Below are 26075 nucleotides of genomic sequence, written 5' to 3'. Positions count from 1 at the left end.
AGGTATGTAATGGTTGGACCATCAGTCTGTATGGTACTGCCTGGTCAGTGTACCAAGAGGAAGGTGTTGACAAGGTATGTAATGGTTGGACTATCAGTCTGTATGGTACTGCCTGGACAGTGTACCAGAAGGGAGGTGTTGACAAGGTATGTAATGGTTGGACCATCAGTCTGTATGGTACTGCCTGGTCAGTGTACCAGGAGGGAGGTGTTGACAAGGTATGTAATGGTTGGACCATCAGTCTGTATGGTACTGCCTGGTCAGTGTACCAGGAGGGAGGTGTTGACAAGGTATGTAATGGCCAGACCATCAGTCTGTATGGTACTGCCTGGTCAGTGTACCAGGAGGGAGGTGTTGACAAGGTATGTAATGGCCAGACCATCAGTCTGTATGGTACTGCCTGGTCAGTGTACCAGGAGGGAGGTGTTGACAAGGTATGTAATGGTCGGACCATCAGTCTGTATGGTACTGCCTGGACAGTGTAGCAGGAGGGAGGTGTTGACAAGGTATGTAATGGTCAGACCATCAGTCTGTATGGTACTGCCTGGTCAGTGTACCAGGAGGGAGGTGTTGACAAGGTATGTAATGGCCAGACCATCAGTCTGTATGGTACTGCCTGGTCAGTGTACCAGGAGGGAGGTGTTGACAAGGTATGTAATGGCCAGACCATCAGTCTGTATGGTACTGCCTGGTCAGTGTACCAGGAGGGTGGTGTTGACAAGGTATGTAATGGCCAGACCATCAGTCTGTATGGTACTGCCTGGTCAGTGTACCAGGAGGGAGGTGTTGACAAGGTATGTAATGGTTGGACCATCAGTCTGTATGGTACTGCCTGGTCAGTGTACCAAGAGGAAGGTGTTAACAAGGTATGTAATGGTCAGACCATCAGTCTGTATGGTACTGCCTGGTCAGTGTACCAGGAGGGAGGTGCTGACAAGGTATGTAATGGTCAGACCATCAGTCTGTATGGTACTGCCTGGTCAGTTTACCAAGAGGGAGGAGTTGACAAGGTATGTAATGGTTGGACCATCAGTCTGTATGGTACTGCCTGGTCAGTGTACCAGGAGGGAGGTGTTGACAAGGTATGTAATGGCCAGACCATCAGTCTGTATGGTACTGCCTGGACAGTGTACCAGGAGGGAGGTGTTGACAAGGTATGTAATGGTTGGACCATCAGTCTGTATGGTACTGCCTGGTCAGTGTACCAAGAGGAAGGTGTTGACAAGGTATGTAATGGTCAGACCATCAGTCTGTATGGTACTGCCTGGACAGTGTACCAGAAGGGAGGTGTTGACAAGGTATGTAATGGTTGGACCATCAGTCTGTATGGTACTGCCTGGTCAGTGTACCAAGAGGAAGGTGTTGACAAGGTATGTAATGGTCAGACCATCAGTCTGTATGGTACTGCCTGGACAGTGTACCAAGAGGAAGGTGTTGACAAGGTATGTAATGGTCAGACCATCAGTCTGTATGGTACTGCCTGGTCAGTGTACCAGGAGGGAGGTGTTGACAAGGTATGTAATGGTTGGACCATCAGTCTGTATGGTACTGCCTGGTCAGTGTACCAAGAGGAAGGTGTTGACAAGGTATGTAATGGTCAGACCATCAGTCTGTATGGTACTGCCTGGTCAGTGTACCAGGAGGGAGGTGTTGACAAGGTATGTAATGGTTGGACCATCAGTCTGTATGGTACTGCCTGGACAGTGTACCAGGAGGGAGGTGTTGACAAGGTATGTAATGGTTGGACCATCAGTCTGTATGGTACTGCCTGGTCAGTGTACCAAGAGGAAGGTGTTGACAAGGTATGTAATGGTCAGACCATCAGTCTGTATGGTACTGCCTGGACAGTGTACCAGAAGGGAGGTGTTGACAAGGTATGTAATGGTTGGACCATCAGTCTGTATGGTACTGCCTGGTCAGTGTACCAGGAGGGAGGTGTTGACAAGGTATGTAATGGTTGGACCATCAGTCTGTATGGTACTGCCTGGACAGTGTACCAGAAGGGAGGTGTTGACAAGGTATGTAATGGTTGGACCATCAGTCTGTAAAGTTCGCTTAAAAGTGCTCATGTTATATAAAGAGAATTCACAGTTCGCAAAAACTTTTAACTCAACACTAATGAATTGTGAAAAAAAATGGCAATTGATGCATGCTCGTTCTTCTTAATTTTCGTCCCTATCGGACCTTGGTAAGGATTCCGCATCTAAAGGTGATGGGTGCATGTTGTAAAAATCGAGGTCATGTTAGGATTGTAATAATAAACATTACCAACCGATGTCGAAATGCTTTCACGTCATGTTTTATCGCGCGGGTCCATCTACCCACCCCCCCCCCCCACCCACCCACCCCATCCCCATCTCGGAGTAGAAGTCTACTGTTTATGTTACTGAAGACACACAGTCTAATGCACGGTGCTGCTTATTATAACAAAATAAACAAAACAAAAATACGATACATTGCAGCGGCTATGAGTTGCTTTAGTAATCACCCTGTAAAACTGTCTTCAACAATACCACTATCTCCTGCTAGACTGATACCACTTCCCTTTGGGTACATTTATTTTCCAATAAAGTGAATTTTCTAATTCACTTGGTACCCATGAAGCACTGCGGGTTAGGATACAATGACTCTTGAGGTGCAACCTTATTTGGATTAGTATCGGTTAAAATGCTTTGATTGACCATCTCAAATAAAAATGATACTGACCTTTTGAAGAGGAGACTTTTTGCAGTAGCCAACTCTTTCAATTTATATCCCAGCATCCCTATCGCGGTAAGTACGCAAGCCTTCTCATAGTCCGTGGACGCAAGCTGTAAGGCTTGCTCATAAGCTACAGAGAGAAAATTAACTAAAAGCGAGGCAGAGGATCTCGTTATAGGAGGATAACTGCAAGGGTTGCTCATAAACTGCCGCAAACAGGGGGGATATCTAAGGGTGGGTCGAGCACCCCCTCCCCCTATTTTCAAATATTTTGCCTAGAAATGACAAGAGTTATAAGGGAATCGACGGAAGAACAATGAATCCGGCCCCCTCTTTCACGAAACCCTTACTTCGACCCCCCTTTTTGGAACTCCAGGATCCGCCCTTGGTTAATACCGGGGTGTTTGTAATAGAGGGGTGTTCGTAACAGACGGTTTCCTTATTAGTGTCTTTACACAGAAGTGTTCGTAATAGAGCCGGGTGTTCGTGATGGAGGGCTAATTCACCTAATTCCAAAACTTGATGCACTACACTTCTTGCTAAAACAAAACGACGGGAAGTGCTTCTTGGGTGTAGAAGAGCCAACATCTAAGAATGGAGTCGATATACTCACTACGGTAGCTTTCGGCAATGTTGCCTGATAGATAGTAAGCCAGAGCGAGCCCGCATACGTCATAGAACCCGGTCAGTGGTTTCACTTGGAGGTACTCAGCAACTGCTTCGTCATGCCTGCCTAGGGCACTGGGTGACAAAGAAAAAACATGTGGTAAACATGAAGAAGCAGAAGAAAATGGGAAACAGAACATTCAACACCGATTTGTAAGCAAGGGAAGTAGTCGCTGGGAGGCCATCTTTTAAAAAGGAAGCGAATCACGCCGCCATTTTATGCTCCTGCTCTACTTAAAGAATCCATTTCCATCTGCTCAATCAAGCGAGTAACCAAGATATTTTCAATCAAATATCGTCAATAACATATCTTCTACGGCTACGATAGTACGCGCGCTGTGATTGGCTAATTTGTAGTCGTGACATGCCCGTATTGCCCGTCTCTGAGGGCATTACGGAATTCCGTATTGCCCTACGAAAAAGTTTTCACAATCTTTTGGTTTTTGACATTTTTTCCACCTTCAAACTGCAAAACGAGCGACAGCGAACATTCGAGTAGCGAATTCTAACACCCAGAAGAAACAGAAATGTTTAATCAGCGGGCTGTTTTTTTCCGTATTCGGAGCGGGACATTTTGTGAGTTTTTTTGTGTTGCTTTGTTCGGTTGCACGAATTTCACTAAAACAAAACCGACCAAAAAACCAAAGCCACCAAAAAAAAGAAACAAACAGGTCTTAAAGTTGATAATGTGAGAGGACGAGCACTTTGAGTCGGAGTTTTATTATCCTGAAGAGATTGAAGAGGAAAATTTTGACCCAAAGAAAAACAATAAGATCACGAGCCGCCACCGATAGCCAAGAAATACAAAGCTTAAGTTATTTATATAGGCTAAGACCCAGAAAAGTCTCTTGAAGATAAGTACTACCTGTTATTTGTGAATGCAATATTTCCATCAAATCAAAACGCCGCAAAAAGCGATTGGCCTTTTCATTTTAAACTATACTTCAGAAGTTTGTTCACTACATACCGTGGATTTTTCGAACTAAACAGTCCATTCAATGCCGTGAAGACTGACAACTCAGCTTTCTTTGTTATTGTTTGGATCAACTTTACCTATGATAAAACCTGTAGCTTCCACGAGTCGTCCAATTACTACCAATTACTTGTTGTTGAATCTTTTCACTCATTTACATTTTTTATTTGGCAGTGCGCGAGTGTTTCTTGTTTTCCCGCCTTTTTGAAATCGATCGATAAACTAATCGATATTCGCGCGGAAGCGAAAGTTTATTTGTTTTCTTGTCATTTTTATTTTAAAAAGCCATATAATAAACAATTTACTAACCTCGACCGTTCGGTCATACCGGAAAATATCAAACCTCGGCTTTGGCGCATGGACCTCGCAAAGCCTCGGTCGATACGCCAAAGCCTCAGTTTGATATTTCCCGGCATGACCTCACTCTCGGTTAGTAAGTAGTTAATATTTTCAATAGAATATCGTCAATAACATATCAATAACTACATTCGTAGATTTTGTTATTTAGAAATTTACTTGCAAATAAACTGCTGTATTTTTGTTGATAAACAATAACAAAGGAGTGGGTGATCGACATTCTTTAACTAAAATGTCAAGTGCAAGAAAGCATCGATTTCAGACGGCGTTTAGAAAGACTATTGCAATATGTTTGACTGAATTTGGTAAATGGGTTATACAACTTTATTTTTGATGCTGTTTTCGAGACTTCCTTATATAATATGTCTTCCAATATTAAATAAAAAAAACAATAACAATACGTTGGCTGACAAGAGCTCTTTTAAAAATGTCGATCAAACACACTTTTGTTATTATTTATAATTGAAAATACAGCAGTTCTTTTGTAAGGATACTTCAAAATAACCACCCACGATTGAATTCTGATACTTACTTGATGATATTTGATTGAAAGTTTTGAATGGATTCTTTGAGTCACTCGATATTGTGCGGGTGCATAAAATGGCGGCGTGATTGGCTTTCTTTACAGGGGCGTAGCCAGAGGGGTGGCCTTGCCCCCCCCCCCTCTATTAAGCAGCAAAAAATAATGTAAAATGTATGAGACATTATCTAAAATACAGGAGAAAATGCCTTGAAAGTCCCTTTTGGGCCCCACCTGTTAAAAATCCTGGCTACGCCGCTGCTTTAAATCGTAAAGTCATACACCAATAATGCATTGGGCATTTATATTAGAAACGATAACAGTTGCGATAATGTGAGAATGTGTGCGACAATGTTGCTTACCTGAGAGCCCTTGCGTGGTTTATGTGGACCGTATTCAACAGATCTTGCTCAGCGCCGTCACCTTCAAGGAGTTTTACCGCGCTGACAAAAAAAGGAGGCAATGATTTTATAATCTCCTAACTGAATCAATGCTCAAAGTAGAAATTAGGTCAAGAGAACTATTTAACATGTTGATAAAAGAAATCAATACTTGCCCCCCCCCCCCAACATGATCAAATACAACTTCTTCTTACAACATTAATGGCTAACAAAGTGATAAGGTAATGAGAATTTGAATATTGATGCTTTTTTCCCCACAAAATCAACTTCTTCATGTAATGACACCATTGCCTTCCAGTTAATAGCATTACTCTTTTCTTACATATGCCCTATTCGGGATACCTGTGGAAGGCGCGCTGCGCCTGCCGGTACAAGCACTGATGCTCCAGCAAAAGTCCATGCATGTTATATGCGCCTGCGATACCCCTGATGCGGTCTGTGGACAACACAACGGAATGCAGCATGAGAAAGTTGTTGACAAGGCTACCTGTGTTACGCACACTTTTTGTACGCATAAATTATATCCAAGGTCGTTTCTTAAAGTGTAAAAAGCATTCCCCTTCTTATTCCCATCCTTACCTGTACGGACTGGAAAGAGGGGAGAAATATTTTAAGCTTACTAAAGACACGAAGTCTGAATCGGGGTATTTCCTCAGAAAAGATATCGAGTTCGGACATGGGTTTGAAACAGGACCATTGCCGCCTGACTTTAAATATTAATAGTCGTAAGAATGTTTTTATCTAGCTTTTTTTCTAACCTAGAAAATTATATTTATGGTTACAATATATACCCTCGTTAAATAAAGTTTATTGTATTATATTGGAATATATCACCCGCACTGTGATATACTGTAATCAAGCAGCATCTTAACGGGTTTCCTGTGGTCATAGGTGAACGGTGAGTAAGACTTGGATCTGGGACGAGCTCACCCATACTTTCCTGTGACGTCACATCTCTTAGCAACGCCAGGGATCAGGACTAAGCTTACCCGTATACTTCGTCATGGCAACAGAAGCATTCAGCACAGCACGTCTGTATCCCGTGGGGAGGTGGGACAGGCTGGGTGTAGGCTTGTTGGTCTTGATACGATCACCACTCAACAGGTCTGTGCAGATCCAGTGGCAATAGCCTACACTACTTTCCGTCTGAGTTGAACGAAAGAACAATTAGAAAGCCCTTTAGAGAGACGTGTCAAATACAAATTATAATTTATAGCTAGGAGCATTCCGATGTCTTCTGATGAGTAAAGAGGCATTTTTTTGCACGTTTGATGGTTAGCGGATTACGTGTTAATCGAAAAGTTCGGCTATCGCATCCTTGTTGGCTTACTTTCATAAATTGTCAAGCTGGCCACGGTAGCGAGCGTCGGAATTTCATAAACATAAATGTTTCTATTTAGCTACCTATAACTGAACTAATAGAAGTGGAACCTCCAGATGAATTAACATTTATGGGATGGTCAAGGTGGCCACGGTAGCGTGTGTTGCATGGTAATGACAACAAAACATGTCTATTCAGATACTCACAACATATCTTCTAGTAGTAGTGATGGATTAGAGTATGATGGACTGGGTTATACAACACTTACATGGAAAGATAGCTATGTAAACCTATCCATCCCTAATATTTTAAAACATTACAGGAAATGTCAAGTAGGGGCGTGCCTCCCCCCCCCCCCCCACCAAATATATTCTTTATGTTATTGCATAGTGCCTACGCTCGTATTTCGAGGCTGGTAGAGTGACTAACGTTGGTAACACTTACATGGGAAGATAGCTCTGTAGTGTGGCGAAACAAATCGGCGGCTTCGTCGCTACCAATAATTTCCGCGATAGTCGCCTAAAAACATTAAAAAGTGCCAAATTTTGAAATAAGCAACAAATCAAAGTCTGCTATTTTTTACGTGATATAGATTATGCAAAGAGGATCTGGCTGGGTAAATGTAGAATTTCAAGGTTTAGTCCCTTACCAAGTGCATTTTTTATTTGAATCCCTCCAGAAGTACGATTTCCTTGATTCTATAAAAATTCACGCGTGATTCATCATATACTGTATGCACTTTCCGCGGTTGTAGAATATCAGGTGTGTTACAAACTGGATTAGTGGACTGCTTGCGAAGCACGGTACAATCGAAAATGTGGACATTTCTGAGTTTATGATAAGTCACGTGACATTTGGAACATTAAAATTATCATAAATCTCAAAAGTTATAACCAGTTTTGATGTAATTTTCTCATAATTTGAGTTCATATACCTGCCCGACCCAGGCCGCAGTGTATGATGGATCAAGAGCTTGTGCGTACTTGAAGGCATCGTGAGCAGGCTACAAGAAAAAGTAAGATTTTATTCATTCCCTGATTGCACGGTATGTATCTTGACTTTAGTTGCTATTGAATTACAAACTATTGAAACAGTGAACGCGAACCCGATTCGAAAGTTCCTGCAAATCCAAAGGTCTGATAACGTATTTCCGTGTGTTCACTTGGGGCCATCCACTACTTGGGCCATGTCTCGTGGGTCTTACAATCCAAGATTTTGAAGGGTGGTGGCATATATAATAATCATAATTAAGTATGAACAAGACAAGAGCTAAACTATGTGGTCAGTGTCTATTCAAATGAAATGCCCCCCCCCCCCCCCCACACACACACACACACACTCCATCTTCAAAGAGCTCCCATACGCTCATTGATTTGCGCGATTTCTCTAAATCTTTCAGATAATAATGGAAGAAATATCGTAAATTCATAGTTCATTGTAATGCTAGGTTAAACCCAAAACCATTGCAGAATAATTAAGATTAATTGGAGGTGGAAGTATGGAAAATAGCGAACGTAGTAAAACAACAAAATGCGAGACCACCTCTAAAATATGTTGTAATGAATAAATCGGGTTTCAAGAATCACGCTTCTGAAATATAACGATTTTTCGTTGAGCCGATCTATCTGATTATCTTTATTTCGAGATGTTCAAATTGGCTTGGTTAGCTCGGTCAAATAAGAGAGGCGATACTTGCACGAGGATGGACCCTCACCTCGACTTTTCCATGTTTGAGATAAAGAACCCCGAGATTTGTCCACGCCGACACATTCTGGGGTAACAAAAATACAAGATAAATAACACAAGTTTTATGAGCGTTCAGTTATGATCTATGTTGATATCTAGGAATAAAATCTAGGACACGGCGTATAAGATAAATTGAAAGACGAATCTATTAACCTCCTTTTACATGATGACAGTTTAATTTTGACCGTTTAAAATTTCGTACTGGAAAAGTGGTTTACATTGAATCGTGCTATTTTTCCCACTTGTTACACGGTTCCCTTAACGGAGGTTCCTCTTCGGACAATGAAACGTGTCCGCTTTATGAAGGGTGTTCCGTAATGGAGGCGTTTCCTGGGCTATGTAAAGTGTCCGCTAAATGAATAGTGTTCCCTAAATAGAGGTCTGTTTCATGGAAGTTCCACTGCAGTAATGTACTCACGTTAGGCTCGGTCTTGATTGACATGATAAATGCGTGCTGACTCAGATCCGGGTTATCCACCACTAAAAGGAAAAAAATAAATATACAACTTATGACGTCACGCCTTACCAGATGACGTGGTTGGATACGAATTTTTTAAATTTGTGAAAATCGAAGTATTCTTATAAGAGATGATCTACGAGAACACCTGGCAACAGACAGAGATGTGACCATAGGTTCGAATAAGAATCCCTGAGTACAACCCAGATGCAATGCTACTTACGCGACGAGCCACAAACGACCCCTAGTGTATTCCAGAGCTTGTGATTGGTTGGTTCAAGTGACACTCCCTTCTTGAGTACCTTCATGTCAAGAAACATGTCAAGAAATGCTTCAGTATCTTTAAAAAATGTATAAAAGTGATGCGTGTATTACACGCACATCTCAATAAGTGTAGTTACGTCGAACTACACGCATGGGGCTACACGCAAACTGCACGCAAAAATCGCAGACTTCACGCAACCTACACGCAAAAACGCGCCCACTTTGCGCGTGTAAATGTTAACATACTTTTTAGCTGTACTGAAGTCACGTTTTAAACTTCACCGTGCCCACAGGACAGCGTCAATGTATAAATACATACGCCCTCTGTGTCTGTCCAGACACCATAGTAAAGTGACCATACTTGAACAAGCACTAGTGTTGTTTCCTACCTGTACAGCTCTTTGAGCAAGACGGTCGCGTCCCTCGTCCGCAACCTGCAAAATCCTTTTTTAGTTTGTTCTAACATTTCATAATATCATACGGTTTACATTACGACCTCCGCTAACGTGGCCACATTTTTGCGAAGCAAGCACGATCAAGCATAATCGGGGAACGTTCTATCTGACTGACATTGGCTCCACCAGCCAACCAGTGAGGCAAAGAAATGCTTCAATACACATCAAAAAGCGAAAAAACCCAAGTCATGAATTTGGTGTCAGTCAAATCTGTTCCCGTGGGATAATAAAGCCAACTTTGTTGTTGCTGGTCACGGCAGCGCGCGTTTGCACTAAAAACCTAAAACCGACCATTTTTACAGCGAAGCCATATTTAGCTTTTGATAGATATTTTGGATAGACAGATCTTGATATGAAGGCCCTATATCCAGCGCCTTTTTCTCAAGGTAGCGGTCATGCAACCGCTAGTTTTAGGGGAGGTAGTTTCGGGAATGTCTAAAATCTCGTTCGTAGCTTGAAATCGGTTGTTCTGAGAGGTAAAAAAGTGGTTGTATTGTTTTTAATGATAAAACCAGATGGTGGTTTTCCGATATAAACACTTGTTCTATAGCCGACGTCAAGATGCGAAAGAGCTAAAAAATATCGTAAAATTATTGTATCCCAGGATACTAACTTGGCAAACAACAAATTTTCTCGCTTTATACCAAGTGTTTTGTATCCTAATCTTCAAAGCACACAAAGATGAGTTACCTTTGCTTGCAAGAAATAACTGAAGCCGAGGTCGTTCCAGAGGCTTGCACAATCAGGCAGACACTTCAAAGCGCGGCCATAAGCACTGTGCAAGAAAACATTATTGGCAAGTCTTCGTAAAACAGTAGGGGAATTGACAGCCATTATGCTCCGCGCTTTACAACAAAGCGAGGACACAAGAACTGTGCACTGTGCAAGTAAATATTGTGAGAAAATCTTAGTAAAACAGTAGGATTTTTCAGCGTGACCAGTAAAACCATGATGAACAGTGGAAATTTGCATGGAAGTCAAGTCAAGTAGAAATGTGTGTTGACAAGTCTCAGCACTTGAATTCTTGCTAGTTGATTCATCAGAAGACAATAAACATTCCATAAAATGTTTTGGTGTTCACGGTTTTACAGGTCGAGTTGTAAAACTTTATCTTGCTGTAAATTTCTGTAATAGAAAATAAAGGCCATAGCACGCGCATGCGCATACGTTATTTACCGCTGTCGGACATACCTTGTTCCGATACTCAGTAGCTCTTTTTTTCCTGCAACAGCAACCGAGTCGTTGCCAAGGCATTTCTGCAAGACCTCTGGTAACGGAAGGCTGCAAAGACAATACACACGGAGTGAGAAAGAGTTGAAACAGTGGTTTGTCAATGGGTCAGTACGCAGCTCTTACAAGCTGCAATTTGGTTGGGCAAATGAACAATATCCGCACCTCGACACAAAGCACGAAAAGAATAGAGACAAAAGAGACAAAGCAGCTGCGTCCTTACTCTTGTCGATCGGCTTAATATCCTCTGTAAGCCTCCACTTTATCATCCTAGCAAAGTATCGATTTTTTAAAAACATCCATTTCCATCGACTGATTTGGGGACGCCAATCCGATATTTTAGCACATTATGTACCTTCCGATATCAAATGAAAACAATAACAAAGGTGTGGCTGACAAAGGTTCTTTAAGTTTGTTTATCTGGGAAATATGAATAGTGAGTAATAGTAACAGTAACGGCTATATACCTGACAGAAGAAGAGGCGACAGGATGAAGCACCGTGCAGCAGTCTCCAATAAGTTTCCATAGGCACGACATACCAGGACGAATCTCAACAGCCCTACAAACAAAACAATCAATCGCAACAGCAAGCGTACGGTAGCTAACTCAACAGTCCTACAAACAAAACAATCATTCGTGACAGTAAGCGTTCAGTAGCTAACAATGCCATTCCCATGAAAGCTAAACGGAAAAATGAATATCCTCGCTTCGGTAAGCAGTTACACTGTCTAATTAACTAATCTCATTAATTAATCAATTACCTTAATCAATGGGGGGCTTGCGCTTAGAGATCACGTGACCTTTTTGGGTGGCAAATTCAAAACAAAATGATAAAAAAAATCAGAAATGACTGCGCCCGTCACACGAGAAAACGACAAAGAAATAAATTCTTTAAATGAAACTAAACCCTTTCTAAAAAAAAAGTTTTTTTTTCTAAGTACTGAATAAGTTGCTTTTTTTGCTGTTATTTTGGCGCTAAAAGGCCGAGCGCGCGCTAGTTTGCCACCCAGTCACGTGATCTCTTAGCGCAAGTCCCCTAGTGAAGATAACTAATAGTGTTCTATTACACTTACTTTGCCAGAGCATGGAGACCTTCTCCCACATGGTCAACGGCCCGACTGTTAAAGTCCTCTGCGAGCGCCGACCTAGCGAGGCAAAGACACGCCTCACCCAGACCTTTCAAAGCTGGCACGTAATCGGGCTTCGGCCCCAGGATCTCACGGTACTCCTGAACGGCCTCAGAAAAGATACACAGAAGCTGCTTAATAGCGGCAGTCCTGAAAAACGCATAACAAATGTCTACGAAAGACTGATACAATATTATTTTTTTCATGAACTTTGAATAAGGCACTGGATTACTGGAACTGCTTTAGGCTGGCGGTAAAAAAGACGAAGAACTTATACATTCGATACAGGGCATTCACTAAACAGTAGATTTTTGTAAATACGACCCCAGAACAAACTAGTGACCAGCAACATCTGAAACTGCAGTTCGCTTTAATTGCGAAACAGCCAGGCCATTTAAGCTGTAGAGATAATTAGCTTACAAGATCGCCTGCAAAATTGTCATTAATCTGGTATATGAAAGCTTTTGCAACTAAAACTTGAACTGTGAGCCAAATCAACTAAATCTAGTCGACACAGACGCCTTGAAAAATGACAAACTGATGTCTGGACATCAATTTCGTTTTCCTTAGCAAATGAAGCAAGGGTGTGTTATAAATAGTGATTTTCTTGTGGTTTCTATGGTGGACTACCGGGCTCAGACTCTATAAAGGGTGATGGACAAATTAGAAAACTTGAACAACAAATAAAAAACGGAGAGGGAAGGGTAATACTAAAGGAACCGCCCTTGGGTATTCCGCAGAGAATCTCTGCAAAACACGCCCCCTGTGTATTACCCATTTCTGAAAACTCCACATCGCATTGCATGTAAGACAATCGTATATGGAAATTTAAGGTATTCAAACCTAGGGAATTAAGATATTGCTTTGGAGTTTCGAGAAAGCCGTTATTGTAGCTAAAAGCTTCAAGACTCGATGACAATCTGTCAGGGTAAAGAATTATCACTTACTGGTTAAAAAGAGCTTCTTAAATTGATAAAAATCTGTCAGGCATTATCACTTACTGGTAAAGGGAGTATGTAGATGTTGGGTCAAGCTGTGATGGAAAACAAAAGTAAAAATGCAATGTTAGTAATATACAGGTACGAATCACATCAAGGAAAAGTAAAGTATATCTTGGATCTAGGAAACTCGTGTTGGTTTGCGATATCGCAACAATAGCAGGAAAGTAACAGTCTCCCTACAAGCGAACCCAAATCTAAAGCCTCGCTTTAACGCAGAGCCACAGACAAGACACAGCATTCGGTCATACAATCCTGTTTGTGTAAATTGATAAATAATCCTCTTTGAAGATTCAGACGTGGTCGAGTGGAAGGCATAGAAGCCGCCTCAGGCAGCCACCACACAACTCATGACTGACCATGGAACATAGCTTATATCGAAATTAACGATTAGTGTGAAGGGAGAAAAACAGGGCCGAGTTCCTAGAAAGCAGGTAAATGCTAACCCAGGGATAGCCAAATTTATCCCTGGGTTAGCACTAACCTGCTTTCTAGGAACCGGCCCCTAGAGAAGCCGTAGAAAACCCTGGGGGATTTTCAAATATCAAAACATTCCCGATCCTCATATGTTGCTCGTATTTAACAGAGGAAAGAATGCTGGCATTTGTTCCACTCGTTTTGTAGTTCTTCAAACACAGGATAAAGATCCCTAGCTCAGAATGAATGCTTTGAGAGCGGCGGTGTAGCTACCACGACTGAAATAAGCCTCGTCTAGACATTCCCAACTACAAGGAAAAGACCCCTACCTCAGTAGCGCGTGCAAATGCTTTGAGAGCGGCGGTGTAACTACCACGGCTGAAAATAAGCCTCGTCCAGACATTCCCAAATACAAGCAGAAGACCCCTACCTCAGTAGCGCGTGTAATACTTTGAGAGAGGCGGTGTAACTATCACGACTGAAAGTAAGCCTCGTCCAGACATTCCCAAATACAAGCAAAAGACCCCTACCTCAGTAGCGCGTGTGAATGCTTTGAGAGCGGCGGTGTAACTACCACGGCTGAGGTAAGCCTCGCCCAGACATTCCCAACAGTGTCTACAAAACAACGATTTTCCATTAGAAGGCTAACTCCTAAAAGAAGCATACATAGCAACTCTAAAAAAACGAATTCGTTTGTTCCGGGCTTTACTTGATGGAATCCAGGTATTAAGTAAAGAGCTGGGAGTAATTTGAAAAAAAAAATGTGTTTTAGAGCATCCTATAATATACTTGACGCTCTTACATTTAAAATCATAATACGCATTAAGAATAGCCAATCCTGGGACTAAGAACACAAGGTTCTAGTAAGCTCACATACGTTGAACAAGTGAAACTCCAGGCGGAGAAACAGAAAGTTACTACTATCCACTGTCTTGAATTTTTCACAAATACACCTATTTCAAATGAGGTTGCACTCTAAAGATCCAGGCATCGTAGCCTGCAGTGCATCTTGGTTATCATATAAGTAAGCAAAAAGAAAGAGGTATTTTATCTGTAAACACTCACATGGTTCTCAAAGATTTCTGACATTTTTTTGTTACCCAAGAGTCAATGCAGGTTACAACACATTAATTCTCAAGGGCAGCCTTATTTGGATATATATATCTATATATATATATATAATCATAACCAACAAGTTGAAAGAGAGTTGAGGGTGTGCTGGCAGACAAAGAGTTTATCAATTAAACACTGACCTGTCTTTCAGATCTGCTCGCAGAGTATTCTGAAAACTAAAGATTTAGGATATTTTAGTAACTTCTAATTGATTCTTAATAAACTAGACTGGCTTAACCTTGGAAACCTTGACAGACTTGAGAGGTCAGCCAGTAAGAGTGCGACAAACATTATATCTGACTACGATGTACTTCACTAGCCAAACAGCGTGACAAAAAAAATCTAGCTCTACATGGCCTAGGCAGTGGCTAAACTAGAACACATTCACGTGCACGCTACATGTCTCCTGGTTAAGGCAGGCCTTTTAAAAACAGCCCCTGTTAACCGCCATTTTGTCGTCCTAGCAAAGTACCAAGTGTGAAAAAGCATCCATTTCCATCCCCTGATTTTGGGACGCATGCTATATTTTCGATTAAATTTGGTAAATAAAGTATTAAACTTTGTTTTAGATGGTTATTACGAGATTTTTATTCATTATGTGCCTTCCAAAATTATTTCAGTGTACGTACCATGTAACTGAGTTGTTGCTATCATTATGCCTCAGATAATAAAGTCCCAGTCGTAACCACGCCCACTTGCCCTCCCCCGGTGGGGCAGCTTTGGTCACACGGCTCAAGAGGCTCATTACAGCATCCTGCAATCACAAAGAAGTTCGGTACACACAATGTTACAATCACCAATAGCAAATATTTTCTCTTTCTATTTCAAATACACAAACACAACAAGCAGGTAAACCATCAAGCACAAGTTTATTTGTCCAACCTCTTCACCAAGCTGAGATAATAAGTCACAAAGATGGCTGCCAGCGTTGTCATCTTTAGGATTCAGATCGAATGATTTCTGGTAGCATCGACAAGCCCTCCTAGCAGGAAAAATTTGGCCATTAAAGAAGGCCAATCACAGCCGCCATTTTATGCTTCCGCTCATTTCCGAGTCACACAAAGCACTCATTTCCATCAGCCAATTCAAGCGGGTAACGAAGATATTTTTAAAAAAATATCCCCTCCTCCCATCCTTTATGATAATGTCCTTGAATTCTTTATTGTCCTTCTATCTTCAATAAGATGCAAGCGTTTCAACCCTGGAAGCGTTTTTATTGGCCAGTATCGAAATGGTTACTAATCACGTCACCTCTCCACACGGTGCCGCCCAATCAAAATGTAATTCTGTTAGTTTGATTGACGGAAGGAAGAAAGTGGTATAACAGTTGGAAATAATTGACAAGAGTTCTCCGAAAATTAAAACACAGGTCATTAAGCAAACAGTTCACAGACATACCTGAGGTCGTTTCCAGCGAGCCGGTAATAGTGACCAAGATGCAGAAATGTCGCCGATGAGTGCGGATCAAGCCGAGCGGCCTGTTGGTAACATCATGGGCACCACAGTCAGTATGGATATCAGTCACTTCTCATAAATCCATTTTCAACAAAAGACTGAGAATACATACACGAACAAAGGTGGAACATCGTAACAGCTTATAACTCAAGGCCCATCATTTAAATTACAGAAAAAATACTCTTGAATAAAAACAGCATTATATATCGAAACAAGCTATCGTATCTATAAACTGGGAAAGTCATTTGTTCTTGCCGACAGATACGATTCCATTGATTTCCCAGTACAGTTTGCCAAGTAGAAAGCTTAGAAAGCCCCCTTAGATTTCCATTTATTTCCCAGTACATCTTGCCCAGGAGAAACTCACCATTAAAAACTGTGCAAGGCATTTGCTTTTGTCTGCTCTTAGATTTCCATTCATTTCCCAGTACAGCTTGCCCAGGAGAAACTCACCATTAAAAACTGTGCAAGGCATTTGCTTTTGTCTGCTCTTAGATTTCCATTCATTTCCCAGTACAGCTTGCCCAGGAGAAAATGGTATAGGGCGCAGTCCTCGCACAACTCAATTGCTTCCAGAAATCTGAATCACACAAGAGTCAATTGGATATCCCCATGTATGGTACGATATACTAAGCCTTCTAGAATTTGTGCTATGAGAGAGACAGGATTTTATATAGGAGATAAAAAAATATAACGTAGCGTGGCCTTCAATACAAAGTTTCAAGAAGAGTTATCTAATTAGCACACAAGAGCATCAGCTTGAATAACATGATATTCATAACTAAAAGGATTATGTTGTGCTGCGATGTGTGCTCAAGTATTTCTTTGCATCGCTGGTACGTTTCTTGCATCCTTATTGCCTTACTTCACAAAACTGTCAAGCTGGCCACGGTAGCGCGCGTCGTATCAGATAGTACGTTTCTCGCACCCTTATTGGCTTTTTTCACAAAGCTGGCCACTGTAACGTGCATCCTCATGCACATATCTCACCTGAGCTCGGCGTCATCATTGAAGCCTTCGTGGTGGCTGATCTTACCCTACAAAGAATTGAGTTTGTGTAAAAGTACTTTCCACCATTGACTTATGGCAAAGGTGACAAGTGCTACATTAAGAATAGGTGCGTTTGCATACACATATTTCAATAAAGGTTGGCAGTGCAAATGGCTAATGGCGATTGGCAAATGGCGGTTCTACGACCGTAAAAATAACCATGCGTCTCGAAGAATATGAATACATCAAAACAATTATCCATTAAAGGTTACCAGTTTGGCTCTGACATTGCTGGACTTCATTTAACACCTTTTATTATACGAATAATTAGTACCCATAAGCCATTTACCATTTGCCATTGGCTATTTGCACTGACAACCTTTTGTGAAATAGGTATATTTACATACTTCAAAGACCTGCATTTAAAAACTGCTTTTTACCTTTCCGAGTTGGCCGCACTAGAAATGAACTTTTAATGGCTGATACTTAAAAAGTGCAGGCAATACTATTTTATCAAAACAATCGATAATGATTTTCTTACACCTCCTTTTTTTACCGGAAATGAAAGAACCATATCCCCGAAGATGGGGGTCATTGTCAGTACCTGACAATTTTGGAATCTGCACTTAAAGGGTCAGTACGCAGCTCTTACAAGCTGCAATTTGATGGGGCAAATGAACAATATCCGCACCTCGACACAAAGAACGAGAAGAATAGAGACAAAAAAACGCCTTTGTAGAACAAAGATAATAGGAGACAAAGCAGCTGCGTACTTAATCCACTTAAATGCTTATTCTGGGCTTATTTCTAATTTTCTTACTTCAACTCTATATGAATAACTGTTCATGTATTAATTTCACGTTAAAAAGAACCCAGCTTTGGAAAAGTACGAAATTGAACAAGGCCAACTCAATTTTCTTCAATTTTCTTTTTGGTTAGGGGGGGAGGGGGGGAGGGGGGGCATGGGATACACACTCACCTGTAGAGCTAGAGCAGGGTGGTATTTGGTGTTAATCTCAAGGGCCTTGGAACAAGCCTGAAACAGAGTTGATCTTCTCAAAAATCTTGATTAAAAGGAAGCTAAAGACAAGTAGAGAACGACAGACAGAAACTCTAGGCAATGCTGTTACAGTGACAACTGCTAACAGTAGTGGTTCTTGAACATTACCAAGATTGGTTAGCTAGAGTTCTGGACATTTAACATAGTCATCTGAGCCATAAGGGATAACATATACCTATGTTTTTTTATTCCTATGTAAACAAAATCATGATCCTCTTGCTTAAAAAGCAAGCAACAACTCTCAGATTAGATGTAGATGGCTTCAGAGAATTCTATGGTTTGAACAGTACATTACCTCATTGGCAGCATTTGTCTCTCCCAGCACAAGCAGCGCCTCCCCAAGACCAGTGTACACTTCCAATGATTTAGACTCCTTCAGTAGCTACAAATAGATGAGTAATGATAAATGAGCTGAGAGAACAAGCGATGCAAGCATAAAAATATGAGTGGGCTACATTTGGACAAGGCATCAGAAGACTCATGGCACAGCAATAAAGAAAAAAACACTTCCTGTGAAGATAATGATGATGCTGATAATGATTGTGATTGTGTCTGAAATCTGAATTTGTCTTCTCTTTTTTGTTTCTGTGTGACTCCCACTACGTATCTCCTTGTGCATATACATTCAACCAACCAGCCAGCATGAATAACTAACAAATGGAATTCAATCACATTGGAGAGACCAGACATACCTGCTCATAAACCAACTTAGCTTCCGCTGCTTTTCCTAGTCCCTGCTTGTACAATGCCTCAGCCATAACCAAACTATAAAATAGAGTCAACATGCATAACACACAATCCCATTAACTTTAATACAGAAGTCATCAAACATTATTTCAATGATTTTAAATTTTTATTTTCTAATTCGTTATATCTAACCATATTGAAAATATTCAATGTTTGTGAGACTTGAATAAGATTTAAGAATGCATGCATTAAAACATGTCAAAAGGTAAAAGAATCGGTAAAAAGGTAAAAAAATATATTTTTTAAACTGCTTTCAAGTAGTAATTTCTTTTACGGATTTTTAACTGATCAACTATCTATGTACAGTAGACAGTGCTGAATAACGTACGTGCATTTGCATGTGCATGTTCTGGCGAAAACAAACAAAATCAAGTGTTGAATCGTTCGAGTAAATGTACGAAAGGCTGACTATAGTCGCTGTTTTGACTTACTGTACAGCAATAAATCATACTGTACAAAAGATGACAGATTTCTTTGATAATGAGGGAGTCACAAAGAAAATTATAGCCTTAAGTTTGGTCTAGTTTTCTTAGCATTTGCCAAAATGTGACAGTTCGCCGGTAAAACGCCGCCATTTCAAAACAGAGGCTGGTTTAATGGTGCAGTACTGGAACTAGTCTTGCGATTTCCAGCACTTCTTGTACAGTACTGTACAAAGGAATTTCAGTCTTAATAAAGAGGTAGTTTAAGTGTATCCACCCATGGGTCAATACCCAATCCCAATCATGGGATTTCTAATTTTGTGCATAGTACCTTAATTTGAAACTAAACTGTGATCTCCGGATCATTCCTGGGGTGCTATCAAGACATGACAATCCTAGAAATGAATCATGAATAAAGTACACCTGTGATGGTTTAATTTGTGAAAACTACAGTATACCAAAGTCTGAACCCTTTGAACCTAAGGACAAGCATCATTTAGCAAAACGGTTAACACTAGATCTGCTACTTCTATGTGAAGAGAAAGACAATGTTGAGGAGTACCAAAATACTACTAAATAATTATAATGAGTCCTCTGGTGATGTGAAAAATCTGCTTTTCAAGGAAAGACTACCTTTTTTAGAGCTCTTTTCTGCATGGCTGTAGTCGTGGCAACCAAGCCGTGTCTGGGCAAGGTAAAGCCAACCAGCAGTGCATTGTGGGGAAGACTGCAAGCCTGAAATGGTTTCCATATTTACATTTCAACTGGATGTGAATTAAGGATATACAGTATCATTGTAACTGCATGGCATTTTTTTACTGTTTTCAGAGAAAAACATAACTAAATGGGTATCTGAAATTCTATGGTGTTACAGTAGATACCAACACTTTCAGTTCACTTTCCTTGAAGCTTTGTCTACTTGAACATCATTGCATTTGACCAACTTGAAGCATTATTCCATGTCACTTTTTCCCTTTGATAACCTTTGAGTGGAAAACCTTTTCTACCACCCCATATGCCTCTCTTTTGACAATGCAAAGGTTTCCCTTGTAGTCCCATATTACAGGAAATACAGCTCTTGGCAATAACAGTAAAAACATTAATCAAGTTTTTGTATTATTTTTCAAGCTCATGGCATTGCCTAGTACTGTACCTATGTAGTCATTTAAGAAATACTGTGGAACTACATACTGGCTTTATCTATTTGAAGTTAATGTGCAATATACATAGAGGTGTAAGCAGGGGCGGCGGAGTGGTCCCATAAGTGGGGGGGGGGGGCAAAAGTTGAAGCAAGGGGTGGGTAGTGGTTCCAGGGGGAGGGGTGGTTGGTGGTTTTAGGGGGGAAGATTGGGAGGTGGTTCCAAATCCTATTTATAAGAACTCTAGGATTTTAAACTGTTCAACAAATTTGTTGTTGGATGCATATATACCGCTTGAAACCTGTTGGTAAAATATATAAAGAAACATCCGCTTCGAAAATTGGGGGGGCTGGTGCCCCCCTGCCCCTCCCCTTCAGCTGCCCCTGGTAAGACAATAGAAACTGGCAAACTGGAGTTGTATGGGGTGACAGCATTTGTTATAGAGGCAACCAAGGGGACATTTCAATAGAAGCTTGAGCCATCACTGCATACTGTACCTTTTTCCAGGTTTTGCAGGGCACCGCTCAGGTCTTTATTCTTCATCTGTTGGCAGCCCATACCAATCAAACCAACACCTGAACTTGGTTCAAGTTCACATAGTCTTTCAAACACACTTGGGGCATCACCTTTATAAAACAAACAAGGGGCTTTAATAACGAAAAAGGCATTTTCTGTTGCCAGTTGAATTTAAAATATGTAAATCTGTGATTTCAGCTCCAATAAATTTCTTATAACATTTTCCATCCAGAATTTGCCCTTTGACATTTTGACTTTAAGGTTACTTTAAGGTTGCTTTCAGCCCGCGGGACGCCAAAAAACCCAAAGTGTTGAGGAAAAATGTTGATACGCATTAAATCGAATATGCTCATGTTATATATCACTGTAAAGCTTAATAAATGGGAAATATGGTAATCCTTTTTATTTCTAGGTTTGATGAAATGCTTTATTTTTTAACGGGTTTTAATCACGCGCTTATTTTCTGCCAATCACATTCCTTAAAAACCCTAATGTGTTTAAACTATCCAGGAGATCTTTCCGTTTTATGGCTTATGATAATCATACACACCTACCAAACTGTGTTCTGCTTTTGAGATATTATTCTTTGTTCCTATGCGAATTTGAGTCAAAGTCAGAGGACTAAATAATTTCCAAATAACACGACACTGGAGGACATAAAATATGATCCGCTTAAAATCTCTCAAAAGACTTAAACAGTATCACTCTTGAATAAATAACCTAGCATGTTGCCAAATATTGCAGCCATAACTCTTATACTTGACGCACATTAGGGTTTTGAAATTTAGAAATGCATGGGAATTCGAGGCCGAGAAAATCTCGGTTGAAAGTTTTTGGAGAGTGCGACACCTACTTGGGTTATCTGTCAACGAGGTGATCATATTATCAGCTCTAGATAAACAGACCGACCAATAAAAGGCCAAAACCGGGTCATTACGGGGAGTTTCGAATTTTGCCATGAGAAAAACAAGTGACAAGCAAGAATTCCTGCACATATGGGGAAGACAAGAAAAAGCCGCGCTCATGTGAAACCAGGAAAGCGCCGCTGAGACCGGTAGCAAATAGGGCAGGTTTTTCACGATTTTGTGACATGTACTAGACAAGTCGTAACTAAAGATTACGTCTTAATGTTTTGATTTTGGAAACGATGAGGCATTCTTTGCTGATAACCTTGAAGCGGGTTTTAGGGACAAACTAATACGAGAAGCCAACAAGAAGATTGTCCTTTTCGCTTTTACCAAGATCTTTCATTTAGAAGTCTTCACCCTCGTTTTACGCTTGAGACGACCCCATGCAGACTTCCGTCTTTTTTGTTTAAGTATCGGTTATATATTTTGGAAGACTAAAAAGATTTTCCGCAAGACGAAGGAACTAAATTTGAAATTTTTGAAGTCACGATTTACAGGTAATAACAGTATGCTAATTAACTATAGCCGAAGGTCCAGGATGTAGTGTTTCAGTAAGTGATAAGAGGATTAAAGGATTAAAACACCTTGATGCTTACACAAAAGTCTTCAAGCAAAATTCGTTTTTTCTTATTATATCGAGAAGATAATAAAAATCCAAACATTTTTCTTTGCTATAATAAAGGTAATGTAGTAGGGAATTTAAAGATGCAAAAATATTTTTTTCGATTTTTTTCACTTCAAGGCACCCCGTAACCTTAACTATGTAACTCTAAGCCATACCCTACTCAGGTAATTTTTCCCTACCTGCATCATCATCTTCCAGCCATAACTTCCCAAGGGTCTCAAGGGGGAAGGCTGACCCAGGGCATGCCTTGGCCATCGCCTGGCACTGATAGAGGACTCTCTGTCTCGTCTCCTCACAAACCTCAGAGTTGCTGTCAATCTAACAGAAGTATTGTGTACTAGACAACTGTAAAAATGTGTATTCACATACCCTCTCTATCCTTTGATGTCATTATCCCATTTGAATATGTAAAAGCAGATGTGACATGAAGGAACAGGAAAAATTATAATTTGTACAATTGCAAATAAACATTTAAATTACGCACTTCTTAGGTAACTAACTTTACTCATCAGTGTGTAGATACAGGCTGCTCCATGCACTATCATGAGCATGAGATGGTGTGTAAACGTTGTTACTGAAGATGTACCCAGATACTGTCTTCATTAACACTTAAAATTAAAACTCCATCCCATTAAAACTCTAAGCAGGAGGTATTGTGGTTCAAATGGTGGAACTTTGGGCATTGCAAATGATATTTCAATGTACAGTGAGCGGTCTCTAGAGCTTTCAGTTGCCTAAAAGTGAAATCCTCAATAACCCTTAGGGGACTTGTTGTTTCTCAATGTTTGCTGAATAATACATGAAAACAGCAGAAAAATATCAAAATAACTGAAAATGAAATGAGTGTTCCATGTCTACTTTAATAACCTGAATTTTTAGAAGAAACTGGATGTAGGAGATATAGTGTTTGGCGAGGTCTTCCTGGGTTCTGTATGGCCACTCTTCCTGGGTCAGGTGCTGATAGGCTCTGTCTAGCTGTAAGGAACAATTGTGGCAAAGAGCGCATCAGAGTAATGACTTGTTTGACAAATTTACCTCAAACACAGCCCCTGCACATGTCCCTACATGTCCGCACATGTCCCTACATGTCTGCACATGTCCCTACATGTCCGCACATGTCCCTACATGTCCGCACATGTCCCTACATGTCCGCACATGTCCGCACATGTCACTACATGTCTGCACATGTCCCTACATGTCCGCACATGTCCCTACATGGCCGCACATGTCCCTACATGTCCGCACATGTCCCTACATGTCCGCACATGTCCCTACATGTCCAAAGTCAGTGAACAACATCCTTCGCTGTCCACCAACCACCAAGCAGCACCATTTTTTTACAATAACATTTTAACAAAATGTAAGGCATTTGCTGCACTTCCTGTTTTTCATGCAATGCACCAGGTCATGGCAGCCACCATGTCTTGTATTGGTTGCACCAGTGCTGGTGCGGATGGCACGTCCGAATAAAATAATAAACACTAGTAAATGCCTGTCAGTAGCTAACATATAAAACAAGTATTCAAAAAAAGTATAATTATATTTTACCTTGAGTTTTATCTCTGTAAGATCAGTTGCCTGAAGCTAAAGAAGTAAACAACAAATATTGACAAAATTGACTTTTTACTCTAAAGATTCTTATTCATTTATCACTAGCTCACAACACAGTAATCTTTCTTGTGCCTTATTTGAAAAATATGTCCCTAGTACCTAATTTGTTAGCATTTCAGCAAATCTGGAATAGTAGAGTATGTTTACCTCCTCTGTTAGCATCTCAGCAATCTGGCTCCACCAGGTGTACTGCTCTGCTTCATCCTCAGAAGACTTGATAAGCTCCTCCAGTATATCAGCACCCTTTGAAATCAGATATTGTTTCATTTGTAGGGGCACAGTACTAGAACCTGTACTTAGTGATTTAGAAGCTGCAGAGTTTATTCAATTTCGTGTAATCTTACTGTACTATAAAGCATCTATTTTAGAGTACTGTAGCATATAAATCACTGGTTGTGCATGCCAAGATGTGTGTCTTCATCACAGATACAGAGGAGTTGCCTGTGCCTTTTTCAACTGCTTCTAGTTTAATTCCTAGTTCTGAAGTAAACTGAGTTCATTGGTTCTACCCACCTTTTCTCTCAGGGTTTTTCTCTGAGGTTCTCCAAGTTTTCCCCCTCCACAAAAACAAAAATTAAAATCCTGTGTTCTGTGGTCAGACATGAGGTGTTTTACGGCTGCCTGAGTAGCCTTTCTACATATGCCTTTGTACTAAATTATTGTATGGTATTATACTGACATAGTGTACTGTACCTTAAGAAAGTGACCTTGTTGGTTATACAAATCACATAGTTTAAGACTGATTTCTTTCCACTTCAGCTTATCACCTCTGAGAAAAAAAGGTCATCATTTTATTTAAAATATTATTTTAGAAATGTTGATAAAAGGCTGGCTTCATATGATATGTATGATAGAGGGCGGTATAATGAAGCAAGGATCAATTACATTGGGTTAGAAGAAAAACCAATTTATCTACATACTGTATTGTCGGTCCAACACATGCCCTGATCAACATCATAACAAAGATATAGTAATCGCCAGGGCTTTGAAAAAAAATATCAATATCTACTTCTCATACCTTTCATATAGCTGTAGTAGCTGGACATATACACCGGCAAGATCTTGTCGAAATTCTTGATTTTTTTCATAAAGAGATGCAAGCCCCTTGTAGATAAATGAAAACTAAAATAAGCATTTTGTCTTTTTTTTCATCTTTCTAAATTCAACAGCTAAACATGCATCAAATGAGGGCAGGACAGAGATAGCTCAAAACAAAGACCCATGATCCCAGGGCGGGGGCAGAGGGGAGGGGTGTGGTAGTCAAATATAGGGACATGACAGAATAACTTCCCCCACCCCCTCCCCCCAGGGCTATGACATACCTGCCAGGCTAAGACTTGACTTGGATCCTCATCACTGGCTTTTTTATACGCAGCCTGAGCCTGTTCTAGCTGCCCAAGCTCGGTGGCACAAACACCAACAAAAACCAGGGCATTGTAATTATTCTTCTCAAGCTTTAGGGCTGCCTAAAAATCATTTACACAGACTTAAACATATTGTTGATAGGTTAAAAACAGCATCATCATCTGTAATGCGCTATCCTAATTCCCTCTTATAAACAAAGATTTAGCATACAGTTAAGGTGTTTATTTAAATGGGAGGGGAAAGAGAGGGAGCTGATATATTAAGTATTACTGAGTTATTTTTATCAAAATTCCTGTCTATAAGACTGAGCAGACTTCAATTTTAGCATGTTCCTCTTTCCCATAGTATGCCCTACCTTGCAGTGTTTTAGGGCATCTTTATATTCCTTATTTCGTATGGAGTCGCGAGCTTTTTTGAGCAAAGTCTTCACTTCTTTCGACGCCATGTTGTTATTGCGATGCTCGCAGGCTCAGGACGTTTCACTTGTGGAG

General features: G+C 40.6%; 1 protein-coding gene across 1 annotated transcript; it reads right to left on the bottom strand.

Annotated features, from left to right (window-relative positions):
- Nucleotides 1-3239: 3239 nt before the first annotated feature.
- On the bottom strand, nucleotides 3240-26066 carry LOC5509188 (tetratricopeptide repeat protein 37). The gene is made up of 36 exons (XM_048727911.1): nucleotides 25940-26066; nucleotides 25542-25685; nucleotides 25238-25323; nucleotides 24913-24988; nucleotides 24367-24462; nucleotides 24157-24192; nucleotides 23476-23583; nucleotides 22788-22926; nucleotides 21057-21185; nucleotides 20054-20155; nucleotides 19752-19815; nucleotides 18944-19016; nucleotides 18547-18633; nucleotides 18171-18227; nucleotides 17192-17238; nucleotides 16655-16781; nucleotides 16145-16224; nucleotides 15629-15728; nucleotides 15376-15500; nucleotides 14887-14922; nucleotides 14164-14248; nucleotides 13220-13251; nucleotides 12165-12368; nucleotides 11558-11650; nucleotides 11052-11141; nucleotides 10551-10635; nucleotides 9795-9839; nucleotides 9365-9443; nucleotides 9103-9164; nucleotides 8653-8709; nucleotides 7873-7941; nucleotides 7383-7457; nucleotides 6607-6763; nucleotides 5960-6053; nucleotides 5579-5659; nucleotides 3240-3441 (listed from the first exon to the last, which is right to left on the bottom strand). The coding sequence occupies exons 1-36, from the start codon at nucleotides 26027-26029 to the stop codon at nucleotides 3240-3242; spliced, it is 3312 nt and encodes a 1103-aa protein (XP_048583868.1). The 5' UTR covers nucleotides 26030-26066.
- Between the last annotated feature and the right edge of the window lie 9 nt (nucleotides 26067-26075).

The sequence above is a fragment of the Nematostella vectensis genome, chromosome 5 (genome assembly GCF_932526225.1).
Source record: "Nematostella vectensis chromosome 5, jaNemVect1.1, whole genome shotgun sequence".
In the NCBI taxonomy this organism is placed as follows: Eukaryota; Metazoa; Cnidaria; class Anthozoa; order Actiniaria; family Edwardsiidae; genus Nematostella; species Nematostella vectensis.
This window is presented reverse-complemented; position numbering and strand designations above follow the sequence as displayed.

Bases quoted from the DNA above. Each gene is read 5' to 3' on its own strand.
- LOC5509188 (XM_048727911.1), bottom strand. From the start codon at position 26,029: ATGGCGTCGAAAGAAGTGAAGACTTTGCTCAAAAAAGCTCGCGACTCC. The intron at 24,463-24,912 runs GTACAGTACACT...CTGATTTCAAAG, and splicing joins AACAAGGTCACTTTCTTAAG to GGTGCTGATATACTGGAGGA. The intron at 19,017-19,751 runs GTACTATGCACA...TCTATTTTATAG, and splicing joins CAGTTTAGTTTCAAATTAAG to TTTGGTTATGGCTGAGGCAT.